Source organism: Capra hircus, chromosome 2 (assembly GCF_001704415.2).
Source record: "Capra hircus breed San Clemente chromosome 2, ASM170441v1, whole genome shotgun sequence".
Classification (NCBI taxonomy): domain Eukaryota; kingdom Metazoa; phylum Chordata; class Mammalia; order Artiodactyla; family Bovidae; genus Capra; species Capra hircus.
The window spans coordinates 110577257-110590552 of NC_030809.1; the positions used below are offsets into that span (position 1 = coordinate 110577257).

The 13296-nt window shown below is 43.5% G+C and overlaps 1 protein-coding gene and 1 long non-coding RNA gene across 3 annotated transcripts in view; one reads left to right on the forward strand and one right to left on the reverse strand.

The window, feature by feature from the left end:
• SP5 (Sp5 transcription factor) overlaps positions 215 to 13296 on the forward strand; it is a 72277-nt gene continuing 59195 nt past the window's right edge. Inside the window, exons 1-2 of one of the 2 annotated variants that reach the window (XM_018064446.1) lie at positions 215 to 633; positions 1336 to 3076. In XM_018064446.1, coding sequence (XP_017919935.1) covers positions 583 to 633; positions 1336 to 2478 — 1194 coding nt within the window. In that variant the 5' untranslated portion in view covers positions 215 to 582 and the 3' untranslated portion in view covers positions 2479 to 3076. Of the gene's footprint in view, positions 634 to 1335; positions 3077 to 13296 lie in introns of those variants that run through there. The other variant, XM_013968933.2, reaches the window with a different exon arrangement.
• Positions 9340 to 12169, reverse strand: LOC106502796. Its single transcript, XR_001296454.2, has 3 exons — positions 12079 to 12169; positions 9920 to 10032; positions 9340 to 9362 (listed from the first exon to the last, which is right to left on the reverse strand). It is a non-coding gene; the product is annotated as an uncharacterized LOC106502796 (long non-coding RNA).

A 13296-nucleotide genomic window follows, 5' to 3' on the forward strand; every position in this document is an offset into this window, starting at 1 on the left:
TTTGGGCGCTGCCTCGGTGCAAATCTTTAATTGCAATGGAGTAGGGGGAAGAGGGAGATCGAGTGTCTCAAGCAACCCAAGCGCGGGTCTCCAGGCGGCAAGGCCCCCTTTGATCAGGAAAATCCAATTATTTGTGTATATACATTTCCCACATAGTGATTACTTCATTAATTGTCCCGCCTTTATCTCCTCCCTTCCCATCCCCCCTAATAATCAGTTCTTTTATCCAGACCAACAAACACACCATAGGAGCTTTGTGGATTCAAAGGATTTGCTTTCGCTTCTGAAAGAGCCGCTATTCTTTGATGATTGGGTAGCGGCAAACTTCAAAGCCATAAATCTTCCCTCTGACTGGCTGGCGGCCCAGCAAAGTCCTTATCAAATTCTTGGAGGTGATCCTGAAGCGCTCAGACCGCGCGCTGGGCGAGCGAGCGGGGTGCGGCGAGGGGCGCGGGCAGGGAGGGCCCCAGCGCGCAGGGCGGGAGCCGGGAAGGGACGCTAGGCGGCCCTTCGTCCTCGCCCTCGGGTCTCCATGCCTCAGCAGCGCCCTGCTCCGCAGCCAGCGGCCCGCAAGCCGTAGCCATGGCCGCCGTGGCCGTCCTCCGGAACGACTCGCTGCAGGCCTTCCTCCAGGTCAGGGCTGGGCTTGGAGGCGGGCGAGGGAAAGGTGGGAAGGGTCGTGTCTGGATCTTTCCTGGTACTCTGTGCCTCCTGAATTTCAAAGAGAATCCCGCTAGGTGGGTGTCAATGAAGTGAGACCTAGGGGTGCCCGTACCAACTTCACACCCAACCTTGGTGTCAAGAGTGTGGCCTCTGGGGGTAGGGATGCGCGTTTGCGGGGGTCGTTCGGAGGTGCGCCTCTGGCTGAGAACCGGCCCCAGCTCACCGCGCTGGGCCCTCCTGGGGCGGGCGGAGGAGGAGCGCGAGAGTAGAGTGGAAATGAGAGCTTAAAAGATGGGAGGGAAGGTAGATGAGCAGCCGGGCTATGGGTGTTTCCAGACCCTTTCTGACCGCGGAGTCAGGAGTGGCCCGTCGGATCTCTCTCCCCTCCTACTTTGTGCCTGCTTCCTCTGAGACTGGATAGCAACTCTCTGCACCAAGTAGTTTAACAGGAAGCGCTCGCGCTTTCTGCCTCCAGGTAGCGAGGGCACCAAAAGTTTCCCCTAACTGGTGGGTGCGTGCGCAGGGTGCGGCGGCCAGGGGAGGGACAGCCGGGACAGGGGAGGGGCGGCGGTATTACAGCCGGCGTGCGGGAGGCGGGCCGACCCGGAGACCGCGCTTGGAGCGCTTAACCTTTTGTCTCTTCTCCGCCCTCCCCTGCCGCCGCCTATGCAGGACCGCACCCCCAGCGCCTCCCCGGACCTGGGCAAGCATTCGCCCCTGGCGCTGCTAGCCGCCACCTGTAGCCGTATCGGCCAGCCGGGCGCCACGGCGCCCCCGGATTTCCTGCAGGTGTCCTACGACCCCGCGCTGGGCTCGCCCTCCAGGCTCTTTCACCCGTGGACCGCTGACATGCCGGCGCACTCGCCCGGCGCGCTGCCGCCCCCGCACCCCAGCCTGGGGCTGACACCACAGAAATCGCACCTGCAGCCGTCCTTCGGGGCGGCGCACGAGCTGCCGCTTACACCCCCTGCCGACCCCTCGTACCCCTACGAGTTCTCGCCGGTCAAGATGCTGCCCTCGAGCATGGCGGCGCTGCCCGCCAGCTGCGCGCCCGCCTACGTGCCCTACGCGGCCCAGGCCGCGCTGCCCCCCGGCTACTCCAACTTGCTGCCCCCGCCGCCTCCGCCACCGCCGCCCACGTGCCGCCAGCTGTCCCCCAACTCGGCCCCCGACGACCTCCCGTGGTGGAGTATCCCGCAGGCCGGCAGCGGTCCGGGAACCTCGGGGGTTCCAGGGGGCAGCCTTTCTGGCCCCTGCGCCGGGGCCCCCCACGCGCCGCGCTTCCCCGCTTCGGCGGCCGCCGCTGCAGCTGCCGCTGCCGCGCTGCAGCGGGGCCTGGTGTTGGGCCCGTCGGACTTCGCGCAGTACCAGAGCCAAATCGCTGCGCTGCTGCAAACCAAGGCCCCCCTGGCGGCCACGGCCAGGAGGTGCCGCCGCTGCCGCTGCCCCAACTGCCAAGCAGCGGGCGGCGCCCCGGAGGCAGAGCCGGGCAAGAAGAAGCAGCACGTGTGCCACGTGCCGGGCTGCGGCAAGGTGTACGGCAAGACGTCGCACCTGAAGGCGCACCTGCGCTGGCACACGGGCGAGCGGCCCTTTGTGTGCAACTGGCTCTTCTGCGGTAAAAGCTTCACGCGCTCGGACGAGCTGCAGCGGCACCTGCGGACTCACACGGGCGAGAAGCGTTTCGCCTGCCCCGAGTGCGGCAAGCGCTTCATGCGCAGCGACCACCTCGCCAAGCACGTCAAGACGCACCAGAATAAGAAGCTCAAAGTTGCTGAGGCCGGAGTAAAGCGGGAGGACCCGCGGGACCTGTAAGCCCATCTAGGGGCTACTCGAGACCTCTCCTGCCTCGGGCTCCCTACCCAGCACCTCTTCGGGGAGGTTGGGCGAGGTGGGGGGGGGGGGGCGCCTGTGGGCAGCCGGCCAAGGGGAGTCCTAACAGAGGCACTTGCCTCTTCCTGCTTGCCTTCCTCCCAGAGCGACGCCAGGCCTCCAACTCCCTGGCCGGCCTGTGGACGGGACCCTGTATCCGGGAGGAGCAGGGGTGGTAGAGTTGAGAGCTCGGCGCCAGGAAAAAGAGGCTCTCAACCATTTCCCCCCAATCTGGGAGACCTGCATTTAGGGGGATCCACCCTGGGCTGACCTTTGTGTACAGCAGACGCTACTGAAATCAAAACGGAAGGACCTTGAGAGATTTGAAATAGTGCTCGAGTTTTTTGCTAGGACTCGGCCGGGCTCTGTACAGGTTATTTAATAGCTTTCTTAATAATTATAATAACATTAATTAAAATGTTACTTTTGTCCTCAGCTCCATGCAGAGCTACAGCATGAATTGTCTCTGTAAAGCAATCAGCAGTTGCAGCGTGAAAATAAATACGTTAACTCCGGGGTCACCTCGGCAAGACCCCGCTGAGCCGGTCTCGCTTGATCTTTTCTTCTTCCGGGAGGCTTTACAAAGCGGTCAGGTTTCGCCAGGAATTTGAAGGCTGCTGTGGGCTTGCCTATGTCCGAGGCTTCTCTAGTTTGGAAGGTTCTGGTCACTTAAGTTGGGCGCAAAGATGCGGAAAGTAGGAGGGCAGGGTCAGTTTTGTGGTTAAGAGGTTAGGGTAGGATTTTCCCATCACACCTTGAGTTTCTCGCGCGGCCTCAGGACTTGTCGGGCTTCTTTTAAAAGTTGATAAGATACCTGCTGTACGTATAGTACGCGACCTTTTTATCTGGTGAATTGCCTGTGTGTTTCTGGTTGTTGGTACTCAGAGTTCACAGGTAAACTGGGCTTCCTCCTGGCAGCCGGCCATGCTGCGGTCTGCAGAAGTGCTAGTAACTCAAGGATCTGTTCAAGATGAGATTCTGGACAGTTACCGAGTAACTGGGGGCCCTTTTTCAGGTGGGTCTTTGCCCCGGGAAGAACCGCCTCTCCTGTATTTCAGCCCCGTCATGATACACAACCTTGTCTTGCTTGTTCTCTTCTTAATTCTTTTGCTGTGGAAATCGTACCAGTATTGTTTCACAATAGCCACTTTGGGATTTCTCCCTAGGCCTGGAAGTTTAGCTCCCTTTTGTGTCTTGGGACTTTATTTTTTCGATCACTGCAGTAGACTAAGATTTTTCTCAGGAAGGAGCCGAGAATACTCATCTCTAGGTTTTTCACCTGTCTCTAAAATGTGAAATTTTAAATGTGAAGTTTACAACTGTTTGAGTTTTTAACCTGAAACTGAAACCTCAATTTCTGACTTAGAACTAGCAAAGAACAGAAATTGTTCTCAGTTTTGTCAGTGTTAAATTGACTGGCATCATTAATGCCAAATTTCCATGGAACTAAATAGTTTTTTTCATGGTAGTAGAGGTGTATATAAACTGATAGGATTTCACAGTTAACACACTGTGTTCCCTTGCCTTTTGTTTGAAGTCAAACTTAGGGATAAGTTCTTGAAAAGCAGGAGGGTTGTGCTCCAGGACCTGATGTATCAAGTAAAACTCAACCAGCAACATAATTGAGATGAAAATTACTTTTACACTCCTAAGAAATAGCATTTTTTACTTTGTAATTTGGGACAAGGTAATAACTACTAAAATCATTATGGGAATTGGTCTTAGAACCAGTTATTCTCATTAGAGATTTGGGAATTATTCAGTGACAGACTGGAATTCTTTACCTGGGAAGGGCAGTTTGAGCTGCCTAAATTCTCAAGGCTATGACAGTTTGCAAGTGATAGTAATAAAGACGCTGCACAGTAACACTAATATACATCTAATGTGTGATCTTAATCTACATCAAGATTCTTGAGAATCATTTCTAGGAAGAATTACAGAAACTCTCACACCTGAACCATGCCCTGGGATTGACTTCAGAGCCAGAAAGGTTTTTTGGCAGATGGTAGGAAAAGAGGAATCCTTGTTAGAGAGTGAAAACACCAAGGGCTTCCTTTAGGCTTGAAATGATTCTTTTAATGTGAAAGAGAATGCCGTTGGTAAAGAAATACAACTGACAATACTGTAGTGAATCTACTAGATTATTGACAGCTATGATTGTTTAGTATTCAAACAGATGAAGTGTTGAAGATAAAGTTTCTTTGTAACTTTAACTTTGTCATTAAGAAAAAAAAAAGGTAAAATGTATGAAATTTAGTATCTAAACAGATAAGGTGTTGAAGACAGTTTTCTTATGCCTTTGTGATGGTGAAGAGAAAGGTAAAATATATGGAATTTATATAAAAATACAATATTTATAATTTAGGTAGAATGAAGTCATCTGATGACAGATCACTTTCTTATGTTTTTACATAGTTGAACCTGCAGATTTTAAAAGCTTGGTAAAAGTACAGGCTCTAGATCAAAGGTACAGCTGAAAGACTGTTCCTTCCTATCAGTGCAAATCTATTTCAATTACTTTAGAAAAAAATTCTATGCCATTATTCAAGTAGAAGCCAGGAAGTCACAATAAAGTGATATTATTATCCAAGTGTAGGAAAGCATTTCATGTTTATACTGAAAAATAAGCTGATAAATGCTCAGAAATACAAATTGGGCAGTGAAGAAATGTATCAGCTTATATAAGCTGTTAAAATGTGAACTGCTGCTGCATGCTTCATTTGTTTTATTGAACTGCAACCTACTATGGTATTAACCACTTAGGACTTCCAAAAATTATTTTAAAATACATCAGTATGCAAGAAATATGCATAAAATATGTAAATTAAGCACACTTAGCAGAAATTTTAATGAAATTCAAATTTTAAAGTTCAGAAGCAAATTACTGTTAATGTAAACTAAACTTTAGTTTTTATTTGGAACTTAGCCATCATCCAAAAAGAGTTTGAATCCAGGTGAATCCACCAACTGGATTCAAGGCTTTACTTAAAGACCCCAGAACCCAATTCAACTGAGTTTTAAAAACCAATTGAAGAAACTATGTTAATGATGGCTTCAAGTGTCAATAGATATTTTTTAAGCAACTGTTTTAGTGGCATGCAAATATAATATAAAGGTGTTTCTGTTATGTATATAATATAAAGATATTTCAGAAAGTTCTAAAATAAGTGTGATGTGATTAAGTTTAACACAGCTGATAAATGAACCATTTGAAAATGTGAGAACATGGAGAAACTGAGTCATCACTAATTTAGGTAATTTGGAGTGACATGTTTCTGAACTTGTTAACAACTCGATAGTTTTCTGCTTTTCTTGAGGAATAATTGTGCAAATTTACCTTTAGCTGACCACTAACTTGGAATAGTTTTGGTAATGGAAGTAAATTATGTTAAAATACAACTGCATTATTCACCATTGTATTAGTCTTTTCACTGTTGTATATGTGGCTTTATTTTCCTTCAACCTAATAACACATACCTATTTGAAAAATTAATATTGATGAGATTGCTTCTGGCAGAAACCCATGTCAAAGAGTATTTGTAGAAAAGGCAGTTTTTCGCCACAATTTCTATCCTAATACTTCTAGACTGTAGGTATTCAGTTTAAAGCAGCGTCTTTCCCATTTGTTTTGGGTCTACTGTGAGAGTTTCACAGAATGTCACTAAAGCGGTCGCTTGCCTACATTAACACCTACTAAGTTGTTCAGAGCTCAAAAATTGCGAACTACTTTTATTTGTGTTAGCTCACCACGTTAAATAATGACTAGTTGTATAAACTAACACTGTCTCACTAGAAAATCGTCGATTGAGGAATCAGATTCAAAGCTTAAGCTTTGTTTTATGATAATTGTAATTATGCTTTGCTAATGTACCAAACTGAGGGCCACTCAAAGCAAGTCATACTAATGTGTAATGGGGAACTTAAAAGAGTATGATGAGACCAAGGGCAGCTCTGAAATGAAAACATGTGCCAAAATAGTGTAATAAACTAGGAACGGATAAGGAAAACAGCTGATAGAAAGGTGAATGTTGCTAATGAGACATAGATTTAGATTAATACACCAAAATGACAGGTTTCATTATTGGGCCACTCTGATGGTGACCTAATTCATGTAGCAATTCAATATATGTGTAAACAGTAAGTTTTTCTCTGGTGTTCAGACTCAGCACATTTTTGCATAAAGATCCTTGTGTTAATTGCTCCTCGGCTGTTTTTAAAGAGTCTGCATTGTTCAAATTAATTTATGGACACTGTAAAATAACTTATATAATGGTCCTTTCTATAACGAATAAGTGATATTGTTCAGCAAAGAGGTAATCAAACAGTTATGGACAATCTTAAACTTTTTAAAAATAGTTTCACTGTTAACAATTTTTTATCAACTGAAGATTTGCATGTGATGATTGAAATAGTATTCATTTTCATGCTGACATTTTGATGACTTCCCTTTCTAGACTTTATATACTTCTCCTTCCATGTCTTTAGCAATTATGCTGAAGCATAATCCCCAACAGGGTATTTGACACTTAATTCATAATTCAACCCATGCATGTGAACTGCAGTCGTTTCTGCACAACACATAATAAACTATATTAACTAATAGATTTTGATTGTCTACCTAATGCCAAAATTCAATTCAGGGGAAATAAATCAAGTTCCTAGTTGGATACAGATCTTCCTTGACTTATAATGAGGTTACCTCCCTATAAACTCATCATGAGTTGAAAATATCATAAATTGAAATTGCGTTTAATACACCTAACCTAGCTTAGCTTAGGCTACCTTAAACATGCTCAGAGTACTTACAACGGGGCAAAATCATCTAGCACAAAGGCTATTTTATAATAAGGTGTTGATTGTCTCAGGCAGTTTATTCGATCCTGTACTGAAGTGAACAGCAGAATGGTTGTGTAGGTACAGGATGATTGCGTTTTGTTTGTTTACTCTGGTGATTGTCTGGCTCTCTGGTGACGGTGGTTCACTGCCTGGCCCAGCATCACAGGAATATCCTACAGCACAGTGCTAGTCCAGGAAAAGAGCAAAATCTGAAGTTTGGTATCTGCTGAATGTATATCACTTTCACACCATCAGAAAATGAAAATATTAGTGTCGAGCTATCATAAGTTGGGAATGTCTGTATATGAAAAATCTGCAGGGTTTCAGTTCTCAAAAAGTTGTTTCAGCATGATGAATATTTGGTCTGCCCACTGTAACATGAAAGTTTGTTTTATAGCAAAACTATTTTTTTCATTATTTGCCAAAACAATAACATCAAAAATATACTAAAATTTTCTGAGGTCTAAGGCTATATCTAGATGTCACCTGATTTTTTAATACAAGGTTAAAAAATAAGTGTATTAAAATTTTTTAATACAAAGTTAAAAAAGGTTAAACTGTTCAGTTGCATGGTTGCTTTCTAATGATTTTGTGTTTAGCATAATCTAAAACATGGGTGAAAAACATCTAGCCCTCAGCTTAATTTCAGCCAATTCACAAGGCACAAGTATATAAGGTAAATCTTCATTTATTCTTACAGTTGGGAAAACATGTCTTAATTTGAAAAGTGTTCAGTAGCAATTTCCTAAAGCTCTGTGTAAGGTACCATGAAAGCTTATTTCTCTTATTTCTGCCTTTGCAAGTTTTATTCTTATATTCTGTATGTCTCTGCTTGTGGTTGCCACATATCTTTGATATATCTGTGTCCATCTCTAGCATGGAAACTCATTTTGTATTGTATGTCTTTCTTCCTTTTCTTGGTGTATATTTGCCTATTATTTTATTTTGTTCTCTATTATGCAGGACGTGACAGGATTCTAAACTCTGGTTATTTAAAACCTATTGTTTTTTTAATAGACATTTATGTTCCTTGGTCTAAATTTTACATGTGAGTGAGTGAAATTTAGAGTTCTATTTATAGATTCAAATCATGTTTTATTTTTGCAGTATATGACTGCTGTTTACTGTGGATTTGTGAACATCATTTTACTTCCAATTGTGGTGGAAAAGTATTTCCATCACAATTAAGAGTAAAATTGTAAAATATGGTAGAGGATTATGGTTTGAGTTAATACCCAGTTGGATAAATTTTAATTAGTAAAAAGCATTAAAAAGACAATTACCTAAATTTATAAACACAGCTCTTTATTTATTGAGCTAAGGACCTATAAGCATTTAGCTGTTTTTATTCCTTGTTAGTGTTCCTATATTTAATGCAGACTTCATTTTCTCTCAAAGTCTTTATTCTCCTCTGTTTGATCCTTGATGAAGTTCATGTCATCTCTCCATAGTACCACAGACGACTGCCAAGAAAAGTCATTGTCGTGACAGATTTTACACTGAGTCTGGGTTTCGAGTAGAAGGTTGCTGAGTTTTCTAAGGAGAAACTGTTATTCAGGCTTGTGAATAGCAGGCCCGCCCGTCCTGAGCAGCTAGGAGCTGGAAGCTGGGTACAGGGCTGCAGCTGCCCCCTTGCTTCTGTAGCATGGAGATCTTGAAGTGGGGGAAAGGGAAGCAGATCAGAGGGAATAACAGGACCATGGGGTATAACAGACATTTGGAAGATCCTGTTTAGATAGGACATTCCTAAAGGGGTGGAAATAGGGTCACTGTGTAGAAGCTGAAGGAAAAGGCTTGATCACTTTCTCAGTTGGAATGGACCCCTGGAAAGTGCCTTCCTTACCCCAGGTTGGTTCTTCTCTTTAATGGTTTCTTCTTTTTAAACCTAAGCTGAGTATGAGTAGGCAGTCAGGGAGATGAAGACCTCAACAAGTTGAACTTGGAGGATCTTTACAGGCTCTTCTCAAGCTGAAATGCTTCAAATCTAAAATCTGTAAACCAAAAAATCCAAATATATTTTATTAAGGCTACTAAAGATACAACAGTACTATGGGTATTCCTGGCATTCTGACAAGTGCTGTTAGAAATCCAGGTTTTGAAAATATATAGTTAAAGGCATTGAAGAGGAGCAAAGTAATTTGGGGTAAATCAGTTAGCCTCTCTGCAGAATATTATCAGAATGTATTCACATGTTCTTAAGGCTGGTTTTTGAAAATAACATTTCTGGGTGTGTCAATCTTCATAAATGCTGTATCATGATGAACATCGCCAAGTCCTGTTTATATGCATAGAAATTTCATAGTACAGTGACAGAACTAAAAAGTAAAAGCAACTTTTCAATAGTTACGTTAATGTAACTGTTTAGATTTACAAGCTTTGACCTAGCTAAATTTAAAGACATCATTGCCTTGAAGTCAGTTATGTTGATATATATAATTAAGAATATGAGCCACATAATTAATTCATCATTTGTTATTTATAATACTAGATGCAGAAAACTCAGGCAAAACAAATTCAAAACATGTATACATAACTAAATTCAACTCACCTTTTATTTGATGACTAAGGTTAATTGAGGATTCAAAGATGAACACAATCCTTCAAAGAGCTCACAATCATAAAGGAGATAAGGCAGGTACACAAATGAATGTGATAAAAGGCCTAAGTAAAAAGCAAATAATGAACCTCCTATTACAACACAAAGGAAAGAGAAGTTACTGCAGGTAAAACAATATTAAATTATTTTATGCCTTAAATATTTCTGCTTTCACAAACAGTCCACAAACTCCACCTCCAGCATTCGGAAACCATTTCGATTTTTACATAGAGCTGAGAGTTCAAGACAGTGTGGTCCCCAGACCAGCAGCATTGGCCTCACTTGGGAACTTGTTAGAAATGCAGATTCTTGGGTCCAGTTCCAAGTTAACTTGGAACTGTTAAATCAGAAACTCTGGGGAAAGGACCCAGCAAAATGTGTTTTAATTAGTCCTGCAGGTGATTCCAATGCATGCTAAACTTTGAGAACCACTAGTTTAGAAGATTGTACCTTTAATAATGCATAAGATTAATCTGTGGAAATGAGCAAATTCAAGCCTACCACCTACAAGCTGTTCTGTGGAAACAGAGAATGGACAGGCCACTTGGCTGAAATCCCTCACCCAATCGAGAGACTCAATTGACAATCTTCTAACTCCTGATGAAAAGACAGCAATAGTCTTAATTGTAGCGTGATTCTTCTGTGCATGGTATACAATTATGTAGACAATTGTCCTTTTATCATAGTATTTGAATACACACAGAAGATTTACGTTTTTGAATCACCAATCATATTCCATATGTTAGTGGAATTTTCCCCTACACATGGGACAATGACTTTTAACAACATCTGTTTCCTTCAAAGGAATACTCAGCTAAATAAGCAGTTTGGTTTTCTAGTGTCATTGGATGATTAATAACTAATTATCATGGGGCATGTATAAACTATACCACTATGAGTGGAGATACAGGTACACTCCATGCTACAGAAATGCAAAGATGGCATTTCTAAAACACACAGTTGCTTCAAGCCTTTGTTTTGCTTAAAAAAAAAAAAAAAAAGCCTTTTTAAAGCAAATGCAGAGCCCTAGGGCTTTTCAGTGGAGGCCAAAATTTAGGAAGTTGTAGATATTTATCTAAACCCAGAGCCTTCAGTTCCTCTGACTTTTCGGCTATCCTCCTCAGCCCATCTTCTCTTTCTCCACCAAATCTTTCCTGGCTCATCTCAGGTCTGTTTCTCAAACCAAAGCATGATTTTGTAACATTTCTTTGAAATGTTATTCATTTTATTTCTGACCTTTGGAATTATAGAAAGATGTTATGAATTATAAGTTCCAGGGACACTTGTAACATAAATGAGAATAGCTTCAAAGATTTTTCTCTGAGCCTGTTTCTCTTGAGCTTCTTTCTCTGCCTCCAAACCTGAACTGTCCATCATTGATTTGGGGTACTGTAGGAGAACACTTAGTGAATGACAACAAAAAGCTAGGTTGATGCTGACTGTGGCATGGTCCCAAGGAGTTCCCCAGAACCTTGAAAGATCAAGGGTGCACTCTGTGACCAGATAAATCCCCCCAACCGGTACTTAGAATTTAACACATTGGAGTTTGAGGAGAACTTTAAAATCATCCAGTTTGACCTTCTCATTTATCAGAGGAGACAGCTGAGGGCATGTCTGATCAAATGGAGCAACAGTTATCTATGATACATTAATGAGTAAGGACACTCAATGGAAACCTAGCAGCCTAGAAAAGGAGGACAGAGTTAAGGATCATGAAGAGTGGGAGAAGACTCAGGGACGACACCAGGATGTCTCTCTACCCTGAGCTGTTTGGGCAGAGGTAGGGTGGTAGCTGTCAGAGGCTGCTAACTGGCTCCCTCTGCCCTTCCCAGTATCCTGAGTCTCCTGCCTTCTCTGAGACAATCTCAACTTCCCAGTGCCTTAGCAGTCATCCCCTTGCATCTTTGTGAGTATTGTTATCAAAATCTAAGCTCATATAGAAGGTTGTGCTAAGTGACTATTCAAAGGAAATAAAAAGAAAAAGCTAGAAGGGTAGGGAGTAGAGGAAGCCAGAGCTGAGGAGAAAAGGAGAGCCTGTCTGATGGAAAAGAGCTGATAGTGATGTGTGTCACGTGGAGGACTGAGGGACTGACGATATGGAAAGACCATACCTCAGGAGGAACAGGTATCTTGTCTTGTTCAGCCGCTCCATCATGTCCGACTCTTTGTGACCCCGTGGACTGCAGCATGCCAGGATTCTCTGTCCTTCACCAACTCCCAGAGTTTGCGCAAACTCACGTCCATTGAGTCAGTGATGCCATCCAACCATCTCATCCTCTGTCGTCCCCTTCTCCTCTTGCCTTCAGTCTTTCTCAGCATCAGGGTCTTTTCCAATGAGTCATGTCTTCACATCAGGCAGTCAAAGTATTGGAGCTTCAGCATCATTCCTTCCAATGAATATTCAGGGTTGATTTCCTTTAGGATTGACTGGTTTGATCTCCTTACTGCCCAAGGGACTCTCAAGAGTCTTCTCCAACACCACAGGAATACAGACGGACCATACCTCAGAAGGAACAGGCATGGCAGTCCTAAGAGGCTAGATCCAGAGCATTTGGCAACGGTCTTGGCAAAGATTCCTCTGTATTCATTACCTTTTGTTGCATAACAAATACCACAGTCTGAAAGGCTTGAAACAACACACAGTATCTCACAGATTCTGGGCACCAGGAGTCTAGGCAGAGCTTAGTTGTAGCCTCTGCTTAGGGTCTCTCGTAAGACTGCAGTCAAGGTGTTGGCCAGGACCGGGGCCTCTTCTGAAGGCTGGCCCAGTGAATGATACACTGCCAGACTTAAGTGACTATTGGCAGGACTCAGTTCTCTCTCTGTGGGGTGCTGGACTGAGGGCCTCGGTTCTTTGTTGGCTATATTCTGGAGACGACCCATGGTTTCTTGATACATGAGTCCCTCCAACATGGCTACTTCCTTCATCAAAACATGCAAGCTGGGAAGGCAATTTAAAAAAAGTATGCTAGGAAGATGGAAGTACATCTTTTGTAATCTCCACATAGAAGTACAGCCTATCAATATTCTATTCACTTGAAGAAGACGACTCAAGAGAAAGGGGTTATATAAGGATTTGAATAGCAGGAGGTGGGAATCACTAGAGGCCATTTTAGAGGATGACTATCATATCTGTGACACAGCTTGTCAAAAATAATAAATAATGGAGTCACATACATAGACCATTAAGGTTTGGACAAAGAGTTTCTCAGCATCAGCTATGATGCCTGCTCACTGGTGAAAGATTGCTAATTATCCCCTAGCATGCATTATTCCTTTCTTCCTTATAGCAGTAGTCCAGGTTTTAGGGAGGCATATGACTCTCTATC